Source organism: Diabrotica undecimpunctata, chromosome 6 (assembly GCF_040954645.1).
Source record: "Diabrotica undecimpunctata isolate CICGRU chromosome 6, icDiaUnde3, whole genome shotgun sequence".
NCBI lineage: Eukaryota > Metazoa > Arthropoda > Insecta > Coleoptera > Chrysomelidae > Diabrotica > Diabrotica undecimpunctata.
In genome coordinates, this window is record NC_092808.1 from 102,561,519 (window position 1) to 102,587,253 (window position 25,735).

The window sequence follows — 25,735 nt, forward strand, 5'->3', positions numbered from 1 at the left end:
AAACAAATATCCGACGGAAAATAGAATTAGTTAATGAAATACAACATTTTCAATTACCTAACAACTCCAGATTAATTTCATTTGACGTAAAATCTTTTTCTTACCATTCCTCCTACAGAAACTTTTGTTCTAGTAAAAAACCTTTTAGGCCATAATATTACATACATACATTCATAAATATAAATAAATAATAGTGCAGGACTTACATAATGGGTAATCCTCTAAGCCCATTGCTATCAGATATTTTTATGAATCATCTAGAGACAAAGATTTCAAAACATCCCGTATTCAAACAGTTTTTATATTGGTGGAGATACGTAGTAGATGTACTGGTATGTTTTACAGGAACTAACAGGCAACTTGACCAATTTTTATCGTATAATAATTCACTCCATAGTCATATTGAATTTACAATAGAAACGGAACAAAATCAATTCATAAATTTTTTAGATTCAAAAATTATCAGATTTAAAACAAACATGAGTTCTAAGTATTTCATAAACCTACCCATACTGACACGACTATATACAATTCATCATGACATCCTACACAACACAAATTGGCAGCCTACCATAGCATGTTAGATAAATTAATAGAAATTCTGATGTCAAAATACAACTTTGAGATAGAATTAAATATCATCAAGCAAATAGCAGTAAACAATGGGTACAACGAACCAACAATTAATAAAATTTTAAATCCAAAACTACATAAGAAAGCCCTGAAATTAGTATTTCCACTGCCAAAGAAAAAACCCAGAAACTTCTGTTCGATTACATATACAGGCAAGATATCAACAAAAATACCGAAACGCATAAAAAAGAAAGGAATAACACCAGCTTTTAGAACAAACAACAACTTAGGCAAATATATTAAAAACAACAAGAGCCAAAAGAAAAAGCACTTACACAGTGGTGTATACAAACTTAAATGTGGCGATTGCCCAAAAACTTACATCGGTCAAACTGGTAGAACTTTTAACAAACGTATAGCAGAACATAAAAGGGCTTTTAATAATAGAAAAATAGATTCTACATCCGCACTTCACCTTCTAGATCATAATCATTCGTTTAATGACGAATTTCGAATTCTTCACATCCAAAATAAAGGGCTTAAGTTATCTTTATTAGAATCTGTGGAAATTAACAAATTAAAAAATACTGACATAATTCTGAATGACCAACTTGAGACAAACAGTTCTCCCCTCATCAACCTATTCAGTTTACGACTATAAAGTGTAAACACATACCAAAAATAGATCACTTGAGAAAGGCACTCTGCCGAAACAGCTGTAGTGATAAGATTATAATAAATTTTGTGGGAGTTTTGAAAACGAAGTTTTCAGTGTTTTATTGTTATATAATACAATAACCTTTTTTATTTAGATGTAGCTAAGAACGGTGATTGATATAATGCGAATGGCAGCTAGATGGTTGGTGGAGATCGAGTCGTGGGTTCGAAACATGCTTTTGAAAATGGCATTTGGTTCTACAGAACTAATTTCAAAAAATAGAAGAAAAAGATAGAAAAGGGGCGACAGTCAACTGTTTGTAAATAAAAGGGGAAAATTAGGAAACCTTCGATCTTCAACAACAAATTAGGTTCTTAATTTTAAATTGTTGTAACAGTCGGATCTTTCTTTCTGGTCTAAATATAACCCTCAAATTGTTTAAATTTAATATTTAATCAGAGAATTTGTTGTCAGTAGAAGAAATAAAGATATCAGTTCAAAACGAAAACAATGTATTTCAACAAGTGGTTGAAATGCAAATAAACAAAACAAATAAATAATATATTTCAACAAATGGTTGAAATACAAAAAAAATAAAACAAATAACAATTAATTTCAACAAATAGTTACATTACACATAAAAATAAAACAAATAAAGCAGTAATTCCAACAAATGGTTGAAATACATACTGTTCAGAAAATTACAAGTTAGAAAAAACACATGATCAAAACTTTCTAATCTAATCCTTACTCATTAATTTAAAAAAGGGTACTAAAATTTATGTGAAAATGTCGTAGATGTGTGTCTAAACGAACGTTACAAACTTAGCTCCCACAGTTTTAGAGGGCGAACTTTTCTATAGGCCTTAAAAAATTTAAAAAAATAAGTTTTCGAATTTTATGATAAAAATGAATTAATACTTCAGTATTATTTTAAACCAGAAGTCTGCCATGGAAAGGATGAATTTTTTCACGACAAGACAAGCGAAAAAACGCACTACAAGACAGAAAAAGAAATATATCCTGCACGTAGCTAGATAGAACATAAAATTATTTAATAACAAAGACCAAAAAAAACTAAAAGAAGTGAGCGACAAAAATCAATAAATGCACACTGCAAGAAACGAAAAAACCGGATGTGGTACTCCTAGGAGTGCATAGATGCATCTTCCTGTCTTTTGTTTTCTTTTCCTTTTTGTTCTCCTGAAGAAGCTACATACAATTGTAGCGAAACGTCGAGATGAACCCACTTTTGGGTCACTCACAAATGACACGGTCCAAACCCGGAAGACGAATAAACTATAATTCTGACTCTGGCCGTGGAAGCCTACGATTTCATAGGATGTTGTCTCTCGGTAAGGAAATCTCGCTGAATTGACATAAGAATAAGGCGCGATATTTAAATATGTTGGTGTTACCGGTATTATTACCAAAAATCATATGATTTTATCATGCGGAATAGATACCGTCCTATTCTCCTGTGACAAACTATGACAAGCCTCATGACAGTGCTTATGACAAATCACACAGTGTAAACATGTAAATTTCACTCCATGACCAAATCATATGATAAATCATGTAGTGTAAAGTCGACTTTACTAATCCACGTAGTGTGTGGTTGCACGATTTGCGTTTCATCGCGTTTCTTGTTTTTATTTTTTCACACCTCTGCGCGATCCATTTCACCGTCAATGTATTTCATCCGTAGCCCGAGATAAGAAAGCTATGCTTCCAAAAAGAAAGGAAAACGCTTTATGCAAAAACAAAACATATTCTAATGTGCGGGCAAAAGTAGTTGCAGTAGTAATACAAAGTACCGAACGTGTACGGAAGAATGTATCTACATAAAATATCTTCACGAATCTTAGCCGTTAAAATGTATTCAATATTATTCGGGTTGGGGCGGCACGAAAATAAGGACGTACGCAAATTCTTCCTATACACTATACTTTGTATCAAAGATAACTTAGATAGTAAATTATCACTGTTAGATAATATTATTTAAATAACCATATTTTACCTTGGAAGGACTTCTACTAAAAAAGTAATTAAAATTTGTACTGGAGCTTGCCACTGGAATCTCAAACGGTCGCAGAAATACGTTTCCAACAACTTGGACACTGGACGAAATTAAACTTTTACTTTTTACTGCAGGAAGTGGGCTCAGCAATAAATTACTAGTCTGAAATAAATAAAATAATTGTTGCATTAGATCGATAGTTGATAAACTATCATTATATATTTTGTTACTTTTACAAAATACATACAATACAATTAAGACAAAGTTATTGTAACTTGCGACAATCTGCAAGCAAAATTTTGGCTAATCTAAAATGACACACGACTGAAAAATTCTGGTACAATTCTACCATGTACTAATTAAAAATCTATCATGAACATAAAATGTAAATATCTTTTACGCAACTGTATAGCATTAAAATATAAATAAATTTGGCAACAAACAAACAATACGACAAAAATTATAAAAATCTTATGGAAAACAAGACTAACAGAATGAGTTCACCGATTTCAATCACCTTTTTTTAAGTTTTTGTAGTAGGTTCTTAGGGAAAGCAAATTTAATTTAAAATTAATGTCGAGAAGATTAATATCACACAAGAATGACATTAATCTGAACAAAGTACAAGCCTGCGCATTAAGTAAACATTCAGTCACGATGGGTCACACTCCAAACTATGACCAAGTAAAAATATTGGCAAGCAAAAGAAATCACAACAAAAGATTATTTTTAGAAATGTGTCTAATAAAAACCACACATAACACCTTGAACAGAAGAGATGACATTGAAAATCTAAGTGCTATATATAGTAATCTACTACCAATAAAAGAAACATCACATATATAAAAGCCACATAAAAAGTACATAAAAGATGGGAGAAGTTTGTCCAACTTCAAAGGAAATCAATATTGTTTTTTTTGTATTTAATGTTTGTCTTTTTCATTAGTAAGAAAAACTCTGTTGCTTGTTTTAATAAATACAAAGAGGGAGTAAACAGAACAGCTCTCTCGCTTCTATGCCATATTTTGATGAATGTTGCATACACATAGGAGCAAGGACAGATAGGTCAAAGTAGGATGCTGTTTTGTTTCCTTTTTGTTTTGGTATGAGTTCTATTCTTCTGGTTCATGTTAAATTAACCTAATAAAAATAGAAGAGACATGTGGAGTGTAGATAATATTTTATAAACAAACAAATTGATAAAGTGATGAGAAAAAAAAGAAGATTATAAATATAAATTAAATTCGTTAATTTGGGTTACGCTAGTAGTTTTAGTATAGCATTCTCACAAGGGTAAGACTGTATATTAATAACAACTATACGTTTATAATGAAGTTATTATTTTTAGTACGTTTTTGATAATGAGTTAAATAAACTCGAAAGCTGAAACGTACCTTAAAGAGTTTTACTTAAAGCCCAATCGATGACAACAAAAACCAATAAATATATATATATTGTTATGATTGTTTATTTTGACTTTAATGTTAGTTTATTGAGCCAATAAAAAAGAATTATAACTTATTTGTTATCAAAAGTAAAATAATCCTTATATTACCTGTGTTCGATGGATTCAAAAAAGATTTTCTAGTTGTCTTTTATCGGGAGAGAAGAAATGATAAGAATACAAATATATTATATTACAAAGATTTACGTTTCTTTATTTTATATGCACGAATAAAACAATTATTAAATTCTGTCGTTATCTTATCAATCAGCATACAAGAAAATAAATCAAATTTTTATAATAATAAGATTATAAAGCTACATACAGTTATATTACGTGAAAAACCAATTTTACTTAAAATTTTCTTTACTTGAAACCAGAAATAACAAAACTTTAAACTTTTGATTAGCCTAATAAAACCTCAGTTCTTAAATTTGAATGCTAATGACCATGATGTCGAAACGATCCTTCACAGATATAAAATTCAATTGTACAAACACTTACAGCTTATTTTCTTCTTGAGTTGTATGTTGGAACATACCCAGAAAAGTCCAGTCTCCTCAACGATGTGATCTCTCCTCTTTGGCACCTCGGCTCCTTCTTAACGTCTCTGCAAACCTCCTGCAGACTACACAAAAAACACCTGATTCACTTCTCCAAACTCAGCTACTTATTTATGACACCAGGACCTCCTTTTGTCAACTTGATGCCGTAAGAATACTTTCACATATACTTTATAAAATGCCCACGGTAGATACAAGGACCTCTTTTAATCTACTTGTTATCTCCTTCTGCAAACTATTCACTTCTTTTCGTTACGCCGGTATCCAAACTCACGAACCACACCCTATCTTGAGACAAACGACTGTTTCTTTCGATGACCAAATTATCACTAACTTCTCCCGTCTCATGATCGGCTCACAAATTCCCATTTAAAAACGACCGTCCAATCAAAAGCTCAAATTGTGTTTACCATGATTTTGGAAAAGCCTAATTTCGGTTTCAGAGAAAAACTAAATAGCTTACTTTAAAATTTGTTTTGTCAATACATCATTTATACATATTTCAAAAGATTAAAATATGGTCATTTAATACTCGACTATACAAACAATGAAAAGATTAACTTACAGGTAAAATGTCTTCTAATTCTAAACAGGTTTTTTGATAATTTTGTTTGAAACGGAAAAAGGTCGTTTACCAAACAAATTTCTATTCTTATCTACACTAAATCTTATCTTAAATTACTATATACATTTTTGTTTATAATGATATCTTAAAATTTTATTCCGATGGTTATTTTTATTTATTTTTCTTTGGTTGGGAAAGAAAAAGTATGACAATATATATATATTGTCGGGTTGTCGAAAAAATTCTCAATGTCCATCAGATTATGAAAGTCAATCTATGTGAATAAGTTAAGTTCAACTTCAAAATTTATTGCCTTTTCAAAATAGTTACGAAGTTAACTAAATAATATATATATATATATATATATATATATATATATATATATATATATATATATACTGTAGGCTGCCGAGTGGTGGAATCTCAAGAAAAAATCATACATGCTTTCTACGTCCCTGGATGCACCGAAGAACAAATAAGTTAGACAAACCAAAGACAACTAAATGTCAAGAAAAGACTAAGAACGCAAGTAATAGAACAAATAATAGGCTATTTCAGGCATATGGTTTGGAGAGATTGCCAGAAGCTTATATTAATTGGAAATATCGAAGGAAAAAGATGTAGAAGTAGATCTCCCACAAGATAGACGGACATATCGCAACCATTGGTTTTCCGTTGTACGAATGAAAGAGAATAACAAAAGATAGAGAAAAAAGGTGGAACATTGAAAACATAAACTCATGAAATCATCACATCGTCTTTATATCGGTTTTATATTCATTTCTTGACGTTTCAACCTTGAATATGAATCGATGGGTTTTGAAGAATTTGTTAGAGAAAAAAACTAAATCATGAAAAACGAAATTCTGAGAAAAAGAGTGAAACAAAATACAAAGTACAATAAAAATACAAAGACACAAACATTCGCTAACAAACTTTGAACTTTCATATTTTGGGTATCATAAGGTATTGTGTTCAAGGAAAATGTACTTTCTCACCAAGAAAATGGACCTTATCAGAATTCGATCGCAATGATTAATAAATACACGAATTGTTTCTGTCTCATCTAAATCTTCTGATATAGAATCCAGCGACTACTGATTGTTAACATGCATCAAAAAATGTTCAAAGAAAAGTGAATGAAATAAAGAGTTATGGCGGAAACTAACTATACTAAAACAATTTTTAATTGAAGGCGATTAATTGGCAACATCGCACTTAACGAAGCACTTAAGTATAGCTTAGCAACGAAATCATATTCCACCTCAATTTTACAGAGGCGTACCAAAAAAATTTTTAAGTATTTATTTAAACACGTAGTAATTACGTAAAAATTAAATCTAAGACCGATATAATTATTAAATTATCATGTGTACTTTGACAGGTATCTTATAGCGGTCTAACAAAATAAAGTAAAATTTTATTGTTATTATAGAGTACCTAATACAGTACTTCAAAAAACAGAAACCTTTACAAAATACTTAGTTTTTCATTAGACTAAATCTGAAATTTTAACACACGATCTTGTCGTTACACTTCATTCTCTATTTATAGAATTGCTGTCTGCTGTAAACATTATATTTGTTTTTTTTTTAAATTTGATTTGAATGGATTTAATTATTTATTTAAACAAATAATTAATTACGTAAAAATTAAATCTAAGATATAATTATTAAATTATCATGTGTCTTTTGAGAGGTATCTTATAGTTGTCTAACAAATTAAAGTGAAATTTTATTCTTATTATAGAGTACGTAATACAGAACTTCAAAAACAGAAAACTTTGGAGACTTATTTTTTCATTCGACTATACAATCTGAAATTTTAACATACGATCTCGTCATTACACTTCATTCTCTATTTATAGAATTGCTGTGTGCTGTAAACGTTATATTTGTTTTTTTAACTTGAGTTGAAAGTTTCCTTGTATTTATTTATTTTATATTCCATATAAATTAAAATGAAGTAAGCTAAACTATTATCATGTGAATGCGTGTATATAGTAGTACATTTGATTATTTGAGTAAATTTTTGAAATATGAAATGAAGATGGCACTAACTACTAAAGAGTTAACAGCTTTGTTAGAGAAGACTCAGATTGTGAAAATGCTGACTCACTTAATGTGGGTTATTTGCCGTCGGAATTAGATGAAGTTTTCGATATAGAAGACATTGATGATAATATTATTTGTGAATAATTAATAAAATCGGATATTGCAGGTACATATGAAATACAAGTAATTAACGATTGTGATTATGATATTCCTCTGAACCACAGATAAAGCGTCCAAAGAAAAAACCAGGCAAAAATAGTAAATCCAAATTTGTCTCAAGTTATTATTATCAACAACAGTACTCCTTCGTACTCAGTAGTAACTCAACATCAGTCTGATTGATATTTAGTTAGACAATATAAAAGCCAACCATGGAGACAAGTCATATATTAAAGTTTTTTCACTCTTTTTTGATAAACAAGTAATTAAGAGCATTCTATATTTTACAAATATTTATGCATCTATATGACAAAGATTTTTATGCATTATGCATTATACATATATATATATATATATATATATATATATATATATATATATATATATATATATATATATATATATATATATAACAGATTTAAAAAATTTAGTGGCATATGTATATTATCTGGTTTACACTCTGCTTCAAGTTGATATATATTGATCGAATGATGTGGATAAAGAAGTGCACATTATAAGAGAAAGTATGAGCCGACATAGATTTATATTTATAATTTATAATAGTGAGTATTATAATGGACATCAAAACAAAAAAAATATCAAACTTAGTACATGGACATCAATCTAAATTTGCTTTACCAGATGAAACTAGATTTGACAATATTGGCCACATTACAAAAAGAGACGATAGTGCAAGAATGTCGGATGTGCAAAAGTAATACTATTTATTTATGTAAAAGATGTAGAGTCAAAATAAACCGGCTGCGGTGGTTAGGTCACATAGAGAGAATGAATGAGATGGAGCCGCCAAAACATATTTATAACCAAAGAATAGATGGAGTGAGAAGGAGAGGCAGACCCAGAGCACCATTTAAGGATCAGGTGGAGGAAGACTTGAGAATGTTGGGAGTACGAAACTGAAAAGCCAAGGCGAAGAATAGGAGAGAATGGAGACATCCTTGAACAGGCCAATACCCACCATGGGTTGTGAAGCCAATGATGACGAAGATGAAAAGGTGTAGAGTACATCTACACCCCGAATGTTTTGAAAATTTTCACCTCAAAATTGAAATAACATTTAAGATACAATATGTTCCTTCATTAAAAATTGTACTGTTTTCCTTGAAAATGAGAAAAAAAATCTTTTTGGTTGTAAATTAGTATTAATTTATGTATTTTTAATTCAATCTAATAAATTAATTGTCAAATTTCTCTTTGTTTATTGTATCGCCCTAATAGGTTAATACTATAAAAAGAATAAACTTACCCCAAATTTACTTTACTTACCTTTACTATTTTAAAGTTAATAATAAAGTCCATTTAATAAATATATTTCCAAGAAATAGAATACACTACGCCTATGCACATATTGAATGTGGAAGGAATAAACTAAAATATCATATTTCTCTCATTCCCATTCTTTCTAAGAACGTAAACATATATAATATAGACCAGCGAAATGTTGATAAGTTTACAACTAGTTGATGTTTCAAACTATTCAATGAACTTGTCTAAGTATATACGCTCGTGAATCGCACCAATTTATATTGTTACTGCGGCAAATTTTATGATACAATACAATACAATACAATAATAATGACCCCGGTAAGAATTTACTTTTCTGAGATTAAGGTAGCCGTTATCTCTAAGTTCAATTTGTAGATTAGTCACCTTTAATTGAAAATTGTCGGACTATAGTATCTCGTTAAGACAAATTGTTTTACAAAAGAGGTATCGAATTCTTACAGAAGCGTTAGAGTTTGTGTCTCACCCTGAAAGACTTTATTATCAACAAATTATCTTATTGAACCATATAGAGTGATACATAATATACAATGAGTAAATAAACGTTGTTGTAACACATTTTTCGCAAAATAAAAATTATTTTCATTATTTGTTTGCCATGTACCATACTAAAACATAAATTACTATTTAAATGGGAATACGCCACAATTAAAGGTTAAAATACGTTTATTGACGTTTCAATTTCCACTTCGGAAATCGTTCTCAAAATACAAACAGTAAATTAAACAAATTTTGTTTTTTGTTACTTAGTGAAAAATTATTCTAATAATTTAATTTTATCTGACTCATCTATATTGACAATTCAGACATACATTATACATTTTAAAGTAGACGACTTTAAAATGATATTGCCAATATTGTTGAGTTGCGTTCCTGGGACGACTTTACTTATAAGATAGTTCATTCGATTACATGAAATCAACTTTAACTTGAGAATATCCGTCAGAAAAGATCATAACATGTAATTCGTCTTTAAAAAGACAAATACATGCCATGATGACAGTAAAATTCCCCTGTTATTGATTCCATAGTAAATTATGAGGGAAAAACCAGGAAAAAACCTCATAATACTATCCTGACATGGTAAGTATTGATCGTGCATTTAGTTTACCTTCAATAAACACCAAATTCCGATTTTATATGTTTGTTATTTAAAAAACATAAATGATGTATTCTCTATATGTTACTAACTTACCAATACTGGTATTTTCCTTTTAATAACTTCCTCTTTCAATATGGGTAACCAGATCCTACTACATTCTGCCGAGGAATTCGCGACACAATTGGTCTCATTTAGCATAATTAGAGCTGCTTCTTTGATTTTTCTCTTTTTACCATCCGTTTCTTTTAGGACTATATTTGAATCATTCCATCGAACCCTATGTTCATTATCCCATGCGTGTTTACATATTTGAGATCTATCAAATTCTCTATTTTTAATATAGGATTGATATTCACTTATTCTAACATTTAATGGCCTTGATGTTTCACCTAAATAAAACTGATCGCATTCACAAGGTATTTTATAAATGCAATTCCTTGTCCTTTCTTGTTCATTGTTAGGTTTGGTTTTGTACAAAAAAGATCTCAAGGTATTTGTTGTTTTGAATGTTGTTGAAATGTTGAATTTATTTCCTATCCTTTTAAGCTTTTCCGATAATCCTTTTATGTATGGTATTGTTATTTTCCTCGTATTATTCCTTGTATATGCTGTAGGATCTCGTTCTAAGTTGTTTTGTTCTATTCGATCGATTGTTGAAAATTCCTTATTTATAAACGATAAAGGATTATCATTTTTTAATAAAACAGATGTTAACAAATGTTTCTCCTCCAAGAACGAATTTTGGTTAGAACAAGTAATTTTGGCTCTATCGTATAAGGATTTAATGATTCCCTTTTTAATATTAATATTGTGATTTGATTTGAAATTTAAATATCTGTTGGTGTGTGTTGGTTTTCTATACACCTGAGTTTCGTATCCAGTATCGTTCTTAGAGATTAAAACATCCAGAAAAGGTAATGTGTTATTATATTCCTTTTCCATGGTAAATGTTATTGTCTCTTCTTTATCGTTTATATCATTTAGGAATGTGTCCAACAACTCTGATCCATGAGGCCATATTGAGAATACATCATCTACATATCTCCACCATACTGAGGGTTTTAAATTTTGTTTAGAAATAATATTTGTTTCAAAATCTTCCATAAATATATCGGCTAATAATGGAGATAAACTAGAGCCCATTGCTAGTCCAAAACTTTGTTTATAGAATTCATTATTTAGTTGAAAATATGTATTATCAGTACATAATGCTATTAACTCCATTATAGCTGATATATTTAGTCTTGTTCTAGTTGCCAATGTATCATCACTCTCTAATTTTGTCTTGACTATATTTAAAGTCTTATCTAATGGCACATTCGTAAATAAACTATGTATGTCAAAACTTACTAAAGTATTATTTGAATTAAATTCAATATTTGATAATTCAAATAATAATTTAGTAAGTTTTGACATAAATAGTTTATTTACGAATGTGGCATTAGATATGACTTTAAATATAGTCAAGACAAAATTAGAGAGTGATGATACATTGGCAACTAGAACAAGACTAAATATATCAGCTATAATGGAGTTAATAACATTATGTACTGATAATACATATTTTCAACTAAATAATGAATTCTATAAACAATTTTACTGTCATCATGGCATGTATTTGTCTTTTTAAAGACGAATTACATGTTATGATCTTTTCTGACGGATATTCTCAAGTTAAAGTTGATTTCATGTAATCGAATGAACTATATTATAAGTAAAGTCGTCCCAGGAACGCAACTCAACAATATTGGCAATATCATTTTAAAGTCGTCTACTTTAAAATGTATAATGTATGTCTGAATTGTCAATATAGATGAGTCAGATAAAATTAAATTATTAGAAGAATTTTTCACTAAGTAACAAAAAAACAAAATTTGTTTAATTTACTAATGTTTGTATTTTGAGAACGATTTCCGAAGTGGAAATTGAAACGTCAATAAACGTATTTTAACCTTTAATTGTGACTTATTCCCATTTAAATAGTAATTAATTTAAAATGCCACAAGAAAATAGCTTCAGAACAATATTATACTAAAAAATGATATATTAATTTTCAAACAAGTGAAAGAATTGCAACTGCATTAAAATATTTTTACCTGTACAGAACTCCTAAACTTGACAGCAAACTTTTGCATCACACCTACGTATACAGAGTTGTAAAATATTATCAAATCACTTCGTTTTTCGGGAATTCGCCTTCCACCTAAAATATTAAAAGACAATATTAAATATTAAGTTCAAAATAAATTGGCGACTATAGCGACTAAAAAAATAATTCACACGCGACAAAATGATAATTAGTTCTTAAGATAAAAAATTAAAAGACTCCAAACTAGAGTATTTCACAGAGAACATTGCAAATTATGTTAATAAGGTTCTTTTATGTCGAATTTTAGTAAATTAATTTTACTAAAATGTTGTAAGCTGACCGTTACAGTCTCTAAACACGAATTTCTTTGGTAAAAACAATCATACAATCTTTTTTTAGTAGTACAAATTATTAGCACACAAAAATAATTTGTTGTTATCATTCTTTTGGAAAAGCTGATGTTGCGGTGAAACATGTCTAGTTGACTATGTTCTGCAGCAATTAAAAACTTACTATTGGTGAAGCCGAAGTGGTTAAAAGCGACAAATGATATTGTAAGAATAGTTTAAAAAAAAAGCTTTAGTTACCGCAACCGACGTCATCATTTTGGTAAGTCAATACGTCATCGTATATTGTAAATAGTAACTAATCAAATATTGTATAGCAACCAATAAAACATGTTTGCTAAGGTAATGTACCCAGTAGGATACACTGTACAAGTCAATAGTGTAAGAGCAAACGCTTAATGTTCGCATGGACGAATTGCCGAATAAAGGAGTTTAAAAATAATTTTGGTTAAAAACGATTACTTTCGAAAAACCTCATACCTTCACGATTTTCTTTAAAAGTAAGTAATACTTAAACGGGATAACATTTAAATGTTTTTAGGTTGATAAGATTTCAATGAGGGTAAATCTTATAACATTTTAATGATTTTAGAATTTGAAATCGCTTAATGCTAAAAGAAAATAAAGCCAAAATGATGAATTATGTTACTATGGCATGCATTTATATTATTATGATCCTTTCTACCAAAGCGGTACGTTTTTATAATTTTTACATCGTAAGTAATTATATATGGCAGTTCAATATGTCACAAAATGACTTCTAGAAATTTTAAATGTCTTATAGGAAGATATTTTCTAAATTTATACACTTAACACATATTAATGAAATAAAAATAATCTAATGTTCAAAAAAGTGCCTCCTACGAGGTTTGGTAAAGAAATTACTTTATCTCCTCCAAAGTAATTTCCCTCAGATACAATATATTTGTGTAGTATGTACTACTGATATGTACTTTTTGTTATGAGCCAGAGGTCGTATTTTCGAATTCATTCGAGCATAGTTCGCATACGAAATTAGAAGAAATTCGCTCGAAATCCAGTTTTTTGTATTTTCGAATACTGCAAGTACGAATTTTTTCGTATACGGCAACTCGAATGGGTCCGAACCATTCGAATTTTAATGCTAGTATACGATTAAAGTAATTTTTGTCACATCAGTTGTCAGTGGGCCCGTATATATCAGATAAGATTTCAGCTGATAGTTTTTAATCTTTTAATTTAAATTTAATCGTTTTTGTATACAATATTTTGACATTGAACTTTGTTTTCAACGCTGGTTTAAATAATTTGTTAATAGAAAGAAATATAGTTAACGCCCTTGTAGAGGCGTAAACATTAGCGGAACAGAGGGGCAGAGTTTAGTATCCCTTTCTTAACCCTCTAAAGAACTATTCGGATGTATAATTTCAAAAATTGTACAGATTATCAAAGCCCCTCACAATGGAGTTGATAGGCTTGAATGGCTCTTTTTTTTGTTCGACTGACACTGAATTTACAAGAAATGAATTGTTTTAGATGACAAGATCTTCTTCTTTTTGGCTTCTATTCTACTGAATAATCAGCCAGTACATTTGTTTTGTTAATTTTTGGGACACTGTCGTGAGTCTGGGAATATATCTCATGCCTTATTACGCCCAGTCCTTTGGTTTGAGCTGTAAATGAGTTTACATTTTTTTATGTTTTCTGTTTTCTTATACATGATTTAATTGTTAATATAGGATAGAGTATTATGCAGGTTATTATTTTATATGGTTAATCCATAGACATATAATACAAATACAGTACAACCTCGTTAATCCGGACCTCGTTCATCCGGATGTCTGGATGAATCCGGAATGAAAAAATTATAAAAATAATTTTGATAATAGTATGTATGTATGTATGTAATGCGATTTCCCGGTCACTAATTTGTTGCCTTGAGTGATCGGACGGTCTAGGGACACGCTGGAAAGAGAAATTCGAGGTGCAATGACCGCCGCACCGCCATCCCCCTTCACCGGCGGCCGGCACGGGCACTCACCCCGGCCAGGCGGCGCGGCAAAGGCCTCGCCTATTGTCAATGACAGTGACGGCGGACGACCCGATTCCCGGACACAAAGACAGTCAGTAAGTCTGTCACGTGCTAGCCACTGGAAGACATCGTTCTGCTATCGTACTGTGCGGTGTATATTTTGTAACACTGTGATCGGATATTCGTGCGTTAGCGTGTGCGTGTGTGCGTTGAAATGGCGTCGAAACGGAACGAAATGTGCTTAAAATGGATAAAAAGTTAGATGCGTTGAACCGAATCGATAGGGACAAACCTTTGAACCAAACAAATGGAAAAAAAAATCGGAAAAATATTAGACTTTTGTTTCAAGATATTTAAAGACAGTTTACAGGATAGAGGAACTATCAAAAAGGCTAAAAATTAATTGTTGGATGAGGCATTATTTATGAGGTATAGTGCTCAGCGAGAACGAGGTGTCCCTATTTCTGGGCCGATTTTGTCTGAGAAAGCGGCAAACTTAAACAAAAAATATCCAGATCCAGATTTTACAGCTAGCCAGGGATGGCTAGAGCGGTTCAAAAATCGACATGGCATGCGACAATTATCCGTCACTGGCGAAAGCCTTTCTAGTGATCTGGCAGGCAGTGAACGATGTAAGGACAAATTTCAACAAATTATTTCTTTTGAGAACCTGTCACCTGACCAAATTTACAATGCGGACGAAACAGTGTTTTACCGAGCAAAACTTTGGCTTCTAAAGTTGAGGAATCAGCCAAGGGTTACAAAAAAAAGCAAGGATCGGTTAACTGCTATGGCTTGTAGCAATGCTTCTGGAAACCATAAACTTCCACTGGATTTTCTAAAATAAATAAAAAAATGGATCAGAGAAACAAATCAAAACGTTTATTTTTGTCTCATACAAACAGTTATCAAACATATAAATGGCACAAAAAATATACTATATAAATAGTTGCCAAATACAGAATAAAAAAACTTACATGTGTCCGTTTACAAACTTCTTTTACAAAGGGGTTGGAGATACTACAAAAACTTACAAATGTTATCGCACAGAGACTAACCTTTCTTTTAAAACAAACAAGACAAATGAATATCGAAAAAATAAAGCTAGTTGTCATATGTTAACATTAAATTAAAAAAAAAACAATTAAAATGACAGCCAAGTTAAACCATAAAATTTACAATTTATTAATTATTACAAATCCTTTTTAAATTTAATGAAAGCAATTATTGTTTATCAAAAATAATGTCTATTCAATTTGGAAAAATTAAAATGTTAATTGTTACCTTAATTTCACTTATTTCGCACTTAACTTTAAAAAAAATTGTTAACATCTATGGAACATCTATCTGGACATATTCTCCAACAGGGACAAAGCAACCATTTCCATACTCAGGGAAGAACAATCAAGAGATGTAGGTTCGGTGGAGGAAGCAAGCTGACGACGGGGACATCCTATATATGTTATTATTATATATTTTCAAAATTTCTTCAGTGCCGGTGTACTGCACAAATCTTACGATGATTACTGTTCTAAACTGCCATTATGCAAAGAGTATTATCACCTTAACCGGTCTTAAGACATAACACAAAAAAATTGAATCGACTCGCGATTCAAAATCGGCCAAACATCTATCTACTCTAAAATTTCTTGCTTGACTCCTCTAATGCGTTAGATTTTACAAATTCAGCCAAAATAAATTCCCCTCTTGACCTAAATCTAATACTGGTGTGGGCCATACATATGGGTTACGTCCATAACATAAATTTCTTGTTTTTAAAACAGGCCTCAACTATTTTACAAAGCGACCCTCAAACAAACTCAAACCAGACCCGCAGGATTTTTCTACCTCACAATTCAGAGATTTGGGGGATTTGAATGTAAACAAATCGTTGTTCAGCGACAAAAAAATCTTGAAATATTATAGTTAGAAATAACATGTACGAAATGGGGAATTTTAACTTCGATGCAAACAAACTAACAGGGGCGTCTTTGCAAATTTTTAACATATAAATATTTCGTAGTTAAAAAAAAATTTAAAACGCTACAACTTAACATTTGATTTGACAATTTTCTTCACTTCTTTAAGGGTTGTTGACGTATTGGGGCGTCCGGGATGGACATCGTCCATCTGGCCTTCAGTAAAAAGCTTCTACCACTTATATAAATATTTTTATACTTTTATAAAATTTATTTTTTATACATATAAATATATTTTAAGTGGACTCTTGAAATGCCACAGTCAACAGTGCAAGTGTGTCGAAACACTTAAATTTATTTTTCAAAATTTAATGCAAATTTGTTAATGTATTTTTTTTTTTGGATAGCACAAAATCGCCAAGTAGCGAAAATCGTAAAACTAATAAATTAGTTGTCGTGGTTTAAAATAAGTCGTAGCCCCAAAAATTTGAAGTCACCTGTCTTTTAACAAACCTTATAGGTAAAAAATACTAGATCTAAATTATATATTATAACTTAAACATAAAATTACTAACAAGACTTACTAACAACAAGACTTACTTTCATCAAGACATTCTCTGGTAATTAACACATTCCTATAAACATTACTATTGCATTGCGGTTGATCCCTGTAGAATTTCATAATATCTTGAAATTTTAGCGGAACATCTGACAGTCTGCTTATCACATAAACGGCACACATTAACAGTTGATCCAAATGCCTGTCTTTGATTAAATCACTGTTTTGAATGGAATATTCAAACTGAGTCCAAATTTTTTTCTTAACTTCTGTATCTACCAAATTTAATTTCATACAAAGGTGTTCCATGCGAATTCCAGCCAAGACGTAAAACTAAAAACATACCTTTTAAGTATTCTTCCATTGTCTTCGAAACAAAAATATTAATTAATTAAATTATCTCCGATTTAAGAGATACCAGTGGCGGTTCTACCGTTCTACCGCATCTAAATATAATGTTGCCAAAAAATCATACAAATATTTTTAATTTCTAAATCCTACAAGTTTTCTAAGCATATTACATATTAAATTTTTGCTTAATTATTTTGCGATAAATCAATGCAAATCGGTAGATTTATTTGTTGTTTGCCTTTAATATGATAAAATAAACTACAGTCCATCCACTAGATCTTTGCACAAGTATGCCATTATTCACGAATTATTTGTTATATTACGGTTTATATACGTATATAAATCACCAGGAGAGGTCAGAATACTGAACGAACTCCTAGAATACGAAGGACCACATCTGACCAAACAACTATTAAAACTAATCCAAAAAATAATAGAAAAAAACAGAATTCCTCAAAAATGGAGATGAAGAATCCTAATACCTCTTTTCCAAAAGGGAGACAAATCGAACTCGGAAAATTACAGTGGAATTAATTTATTAAACACAACTTTAAAATTAACAACCAAAGTGATAACAAATAAACTCAATGAAATTATAGCACTAGCAGATGAACAACAATTCTAAAACTATATTTATAATGAGACAAGTGCAAGAGAAATCATTAGAATACAACAAACCGGCATATCTATGTTTCGTGGACCTTAAGAAGGCATTTGACCGGGTCAAATTAAAGGACGTTCACTTATTGTACGCAAGAGAGATAACTCTAGGAATAATCAAAACGAACGAAAATATACCCAAATACAATAAAAATAGAAGAAGAACTAACTGACCCTGTTGAAGATGGCAATGGGATAAAACAGTGAGATTCCCCAAGTCCTCAATTGTTCAACCTTATTATGGATAAATAATAAAAAAATGAGAACTAAAAAGCATACCAAATGAGAAAAAAACAACTTAAAATAATCTGCTATGCTGACGACGCAATACTAGGTACTCTACCAAATTGCAAAAAAACAAAATACATGGTTATAACAGCAAATTTACTAAGATGTAAATTGGAGCTGGATGGTCAGATAATTGAACAAGTGATGGATTTTAAATATCTAGGCATCACATTATCTAGCTACGGAAAGCTCGAAACAGAAGTGGAAAATCAAGTGAATACAGCAAACGGAGCCGCAGGTTGCCTGAATGAAACAATATGGAGAAATAAAAATATCGAGAAAGAAATGAAACGCAGAATTTACAAAACAGTTATCAGACCAATAATGACAGCATTATCAGACCAGTAATGCAGCTAGAAAAAAGGAAAATAAATGTAAATAATCACTAGTACATTGTTTAGATGACAGATAGATTTAATAAGGATTTATTCACAATCAGAATATTGCATTTTCTCTTCCATTATTATTATAATTTTCATTTAACCAGCGATCTCTAGTTTTAAGCAAAACACTTAGAAATTTGAAAAAATGAAAACAATGAAAAAAATTCAAAAGTATGAGGTAATTAATGATATGAAAAATTAAAAAATCCTTGCTGCAGTTTGGGAGCTATGAGTCAAACTCAGAAGTACTTCAGGTACTAATAAATAGATAGATCTTGACTGGGACATCCATGACAGCTAAGGCAATCCAAACGAAAGGAAGAAGTCGTTGTAATATTTTAAAAATTGATTTTACATTTTCCTCTTGAGAAGAAATTCGAAATTAAACCCCGAAATTACCTTCCGATACTTTAAATGCCGTAACTGCTTTTCATCCTATGTTGTGTAAAATCCGAACTTCTTTTCTATTAACGAGCAATATTTGGAAAATATTTTGGTTTTCGTTGTTGAAAACTTTATTTTTAAAGGCTAAAAACCTTATTGAGAAATAGTATGAGACGCGACTGACTAAACAATATAGCTCTGTTGTCTATACATAGAAACTATCCATAACATAAATAATTTGGATAAAAAGTTATAGAAAGTATTTTTTCTCTAAAATATTATCGAGATGATTTTGTTTAAAAAAATTATTGTTTTATTTTATATGAACGTAACACAGCAAATACTTCATAACGTTTTTCGATTGTACTGGAAAAATCACGTTATGTTGCATAGAGATCGTTACCTGGATCGTATCAAAATTTCAAATTTACCTGAAAACAAATTTTGCAAGAACTGAAAATTATGGGGTGTTACTATAAAATACCGTGAATAATGTTGTGTATTATATTATTGTAATTTTTTATATAATATCGTCGGGTTAGTGCTTATTTGTTTCATACCACATTTTCTACTTTTTCGGGTTAATGTTGTAATGAAACATTGCCAACATAATAATGTATGTAATTTGGCTCTGATAACTCTAACAGCCAAGACTTTTCTGTAATACCTTTGTAACTTTGTGCCATATGATTATTTTATGGGTTATTTTAGTGCTTCAGTGCTAAGTGTTCCATATGCAAAGGCCAATAGGAAGCCAGTATTTCACAAGCGCATTCGATACTTCGGTGCTTGTTTGTGCCATATAATGCAGTGAGTTGAGGTTAACGCGTCTTACTTCTTGTATGGTGGCGACTGGATGTGATAAATAAAAGTATAAAACGGGTAAGTAAATGCATATATTAGTTATTTACGTGTGTAAAAATGTATACCATATTATTTAACGATGTGTTCTTAACTATATTACCAAAGTTAATAATTAATAATCAATGTCTCAGAATAAGAATTTGGCATGTCGAACAAATAAGCACTAATTTGACGATATTTCTGCCAGGAGAGCGTAAACACTCATGTAATTTTTTTGTTACAGAGTGGATATGGATCGTAAACTAATTAACGCTATAAAAAGAAATCTATTTGAGACGATTCCCGATGTTTCTAAAAGAAACAATATTGCAATGTCTGAATGTTCGTCCCCTGCGCCGTCATTACCTACTGATGTTGAGAATATGTTTGATAGTGACGATTCAGTCTGGGATCCTGATTATAATGCAGAACCACTTAGAAAAAATTTTGACTATAACAGTGATTCAAGTTCAACTTCTGATGGAAACAGACAAAAAACAGAGAGTTCTACAAAAATGGTGTCAGAATATGAAGAAAAATGTACAGAAGAAAGCTCAGAAGAAAATAACTTGGATAATCAAGATGCCCAAGCAAGCAGCAAGAAGACTTCTAGAAAACAAGAAAGCTATTGAGAAATCCTGAGAACTGGACTAGAAATGTGAAACAATTTCAGCGAGAACATGGGCTTCAATATAAGGATGAAAAAGGAGTTGTCCATGCTCCAAGACAATGTCAAGCCAAGTGTTTGAAAACTTGTACCTATCAATGTATTAAAAATATTAATACGAACGAAAGGGAGGTTATATTTAAAAACTTTTGGCAACTAAGTGACAGCAAAAAAGGCGCATTTTATTCAAAATTTGTAAAAAACAGTTCACCAAAACGAAGGTATGTGAAAACAGAAAATATTTCGGACTGCCAGAAACAAAATTCGTTTCAATATTACCTTGAGGTTTTAAATAGCAAATTAGAGTATGTAGGGATTTTTTTTAACTACTCTAAACATTAGTAAAGAGAGAATTTATTATTTCTTTATTATTTATTATTTCTGCATATGGAACAAATGTGCAAATTCCTGTACTAATTTTACTTTTTGTTCCATAAGCAAAGGTTTTTATTTTTTTTCTCAAATTTAAAAATAGTCAGTAAAAATTTGAAGGCATAATCCAGCACATCATTTTAATTTTTTTTTTAGAATTAACATCATTTTTCTGAGTTTTAAAATAAACGAGTAAATATTACCAAAATATTTAAATGTAAATATCTCAAAATGAGAATTTGGCATATGGAACAAATAAGTACTAGCCCGACGATATGTCAAAAAACGATGAAGTGAAAATGTACTATTTAACATGTGATTGAATGTTATGATTTAAAATTGGACTAAATGGGGTAATATCTCAGGAACAAACATGTGTTTGCTGAGGAAAATAAAAATTATTTATATACCTTTCGGAATATTATCGCCAGACTGCCTAACCTTCGTCGCACATTAGAACTTGATTCAAGAGCAGGCTGTTGCTTATCAACATCTGCAAAAGAGATCCATTTCTTATTACCATCTTTATCAACAATCACTAAAAAAGATTCGATAAGAAATTAACAGTTAATGTGTGAACAAATAGTACTTACTTAGGTGTGGATTCTTTTGCAAAACCGATTGTCCTGGTTGAATATTTGGAAAAAGATTTCTGCTGGCATTTTGGATAGGTGATTGGAAACGGTCCACTGCAGATGGAACTGGTGATTGAAAATCTAAAAGCACAAAGATTAATTGATCAATAGAGAACTCTAGTAAATTTTCTTTTGTAAAACTTCAGCTTTGGATTTATCCAATTATAAAATTATATTTACACAATTACTTCATCATGACACTAACATATTAGATAACAGTATGAATAAAATTGATGTATTCATTTTGTTTTCTGTGATTCAATGAACTCATATCTTTCCATCAGTCTAGTTTACAAAAATCATGGTCCTCATATGTGACGATTCCGGCAAAGAAATAATTCAAAACAATCTTCTTCCAGAACAACGTGACAAACATATATGTATAAAGGAAATTAAACTGTAGGGAGTCAGTCTAATACATAAATTTGTAGCGTTAAGTAATAAAATATTATAAATTAATGGTGTGTTTAGTGTAGTTTTAAAAGAATAAATTAAAATAAGTGTAAATAAAAATAAAATAAAATCATCACAGTAAGTAATAGCAATACAGTGATGTTTAGCAGAAATTATACTATTAAAACACACTTTATTCATCAGCTGATTGGTTATAATAGAAAATATTCTAATATAATCATACAGATTCAGTTTGATAACTGACTATATCACTGAGAGATCCAAAAACCTTAGGTGTTATCAATATTTTATCACGTATCAAAATTAAATCATCTATCATGTATCAAATTTCCTACATTCAATACTGCCCCGAAAGTAGAGCAGTTCTATGCAAAAATGAGCATCGAATGAGATGCTCCCTGTAACATAATTAATATAAGAAATTACATAAAATTTAAAAAACTTGCTTTAAATTTCAGAGTTGTTTATTATCTAGTTTGTATAGGTGGACGTTATTCTTTGGTAAAAATGGTATATCCGTAGATAAACAAATAAAAAATATATTTATTAAATACTTACTTATTAACGTGGGAATGTCATTGGAATCATTTTTAAGTCCGTTTCTGTCATATACAACTTGACTTGGAAGGGCCGTTTCTTCAAATTTTGGAATTGATCCTCCAGAAAGAGCGATAGCTTCCCAAATCGGACTATTCGACTTCCACATCAAACTTTCAAGCACTGTTTCTTCAGTCTACAAAAATATATTCTTGAATTTCGATGTTCAACGGACCCAAAAAAAATTATAATAATGTTGAGTACATTTCTACAAAGTTACTTTTTAATTCTATACAACTGGTATTTAAATAATTTTAATATTTCAATTTTAAGAAGTCAATTAATTTAAAAAAAATTTCTATTTCTTTAGGAATTACATCTTTCTGGTTTTAGTTTGCCATCATCAATGGAGGCTAACGATACCTATAGGAAAATCCTTTTTGTTTTCGCTTATTTTTATATGTCATCCATAGCAGCCCTGGAGTCTGTCAGGCCCGTGTAGATGTCATATTGAATCTCTACGCCCTACATTTTTCTATTTATGATTATTTTGGGAGCTTATATATATATATGCTTTTGAGAGATACGTCATCGTTATGCAATCTTTCTCATCTTAATTCATGTTAAGGGTTTTCTACTTTTTTCCATTCTTTCCAAATCTTCGTCATTTGTGATGTGATCCAACCAGGATATTCTAAGCATATATCGATATATTTACACTTCGAAGGCGTCAAGGAGCTTCATTGTACAGACTTTCATGCTAAAAGCCCCTTCCCCATATAACAATACTGCACGTATCATCTGACGAATTTGAGCTGGATTGTCATTGAGGCTACAGCCAATTAGCAAAGCCCTTATTTTGGGAAAGTTGATGTTGCCAGCTACATGATGAAGAAACTACAAGAAGAATATACCAAGGCTGGCCTAGATATTAACCTCGCGAAAACAGACTACCTATTTACAAGTGAAGAAGACATAGAAGATCTACAGATTGATGACAACGTAACCAAATACCTGGGGTTTATAATCACGAAAAAGGCAACAACAGAGGAAGAAATTACACAAAGATTAGGACAAACAAGAACAGCAATCCGACAACTTAACTCAGTATGGTGGGATAGACACCTAAATATGAAGACAAAAACGCAGATTTATAAAACATTAGTGCGAAGTATTATGACATATGGGGCTGAAAATTGGATCATAAACAAGAAAAACAGCAGTAAGATAGTAGCAACAGAGATGGAATGCCTGCGAAGATGCTGCAGAGTAACAAGAATGGATAGGAGAAGTAATGACGAAATAAAGCAAAGAACATCAATAGAAACAGACATACTAACATATATAGAACAAAAAAGACTAAGGTGGTATGGAAATGTAAGAAGAACTAGCGACAGCAGATGGATAAAGAGAATAACCGAATGGAAGGAGGAAAAGAGGACGACCCCGAAAATCCTGGAGGAACGAAGTAGACGACGCCATGAGTGAGAGAGGACTAAACGATGGAGAATGGAACAACAGAGAGAGATGGAAACGGTTGAGCGAGGGAAGGCAGTGAATACTGTAGAATCCCTATATATATATATATATATATATATATATATATATATATATATATATATATATGATGTTGCCATTTATAACCATGTTTTTTTCTAGCTCTGGGCCTAGATTGTCTATTATCCCGCAGCCCAAGTGGTTCATTGACTTGTCGTCGTGTTCATTTTTTGGTTGAAATCGTCAACATCACTTAATCTTTTTAGAGTTTACTCTTATTATCTTTATATGTATTTTCCTGTCTCTGCTCATGGAATAATTCCTCTATATAATCTTTCCATCTTCCTAATTTTTGTTCTGTCTCCATTAAAATGTTTCCTTGTTTTTCCATTAGTATGCTTGAGGTTTTTTGTTTTGCTACCCCAGCTAATTCTTTAACTTTCTTATGCAGATTGAAGTTATCATATTTGTTTTGTAAGTCTTCTATTTCTTGGTATTTTCTAGCGAAATAAGTCTCTTTAGCTTCTCTTATTTTTCTTCTTATTTGATGATGCAGCTGTTGATACTGAGTTATGTTGATATTCTTTTGCCTTCTTCTGTCCTCCATCATTTCCAAGATTTCTTCTGTCATCCAATCTCCTTTCTTGCATCTAGTTGTTGTGAGTTCTCTGTGACTTGGTTCGATAATTGCATTTTTAAAGAATTGCCACTGTTGTTCTACATCACCATCAATTGATTCCGGTGTGGATTCTAGGTTTGCATTAATTTCTTGTTTCAGTTTTTCTTTGACGTCTTCTGATTCTAATTTTTGTATGTTTACTTTATCACTTTTGTAGCTTTTATGTATCTTTTTTAAGTGAAGTTGGAATTTTGCTATAAGAGGATTGTGGTCCGACGCCACGTCTGCACCTAGGTACGCTTTCACCGATTGTATTGCGTTTCGGTAACTGTAGTTTATTAAAATATAGTCAATTTGGTTTCTAACGATTTTATCGACCTTGTCAGCGGACGATTTCCAAGTGTAAAGGCGTCGTTTAGGCAGTTTGAAGAAAGTATTCAATACCGCAAGATTATGTTCTAGGCAGAATTCTATAAGGCGTTCTCCTCTCTCATTTCGAACACCGAGTCCATACGGTCCTACAGTAGACTCACATCGTCGTTCTCCAACTTTGGCGTTAAAATCACCCCTGACTACTGTTATATCTCTAGATGTTGTATTTTGTAGCGTTTTTTGAAGGTCATCGCAAATTTTTTCAATTTCTTCCTTTCTGTTTTATCGGCGGTTGGCACATAAATCTGAATAAGGTTTAATTTCTCATGTGTTGTCATCATTTGT

General features: G+C 30.9%; 1 protein-coding gene across 3 annotated transcripts in view; it reads right to left on the reverse strand.

The window, feature by feature from the left end:
• Positions 1-25,735, reverse strand: part of LOC140443659 (retinoblastoma-like protein 1) — a 66,582-nt gene that overhangs the window by 4,623 nt on the left and 36,224 nt on the right. For 2 of the 3 annotated variants that reach the window (XM_072535027.1, XM_072535029.1), the window contains exons 10-15: positions 22,924-23,098; positions 21,910-22,032; positions 21,727-21,854; positions 17,410-17,701; positions 12,540-12,646; positions 3,252-3,413 (exon numbers count right to left, since the gene is read on the reverse strand). In XM_072535027.1, the coding sequence (XP_072391128.1) occupies positions 3,252-3,413; positions 12,540-12,646; positions 17,410-17,701; positions 21,727-21,854; positions 21,910-22,032; positions 22,924-23,098 (987 nt within the window). The remainder of the gene's footprint in view (positions 1-3,251; positions 3,414-12,539; positions 12,647-17,409; positions 17,702-21,726; positions 21,855-21,909; positions 22,033-22,923; positions 23,099-25,735) is intronic. The other variant, XM_072535028.1, reaches the window with a different exon arrangement.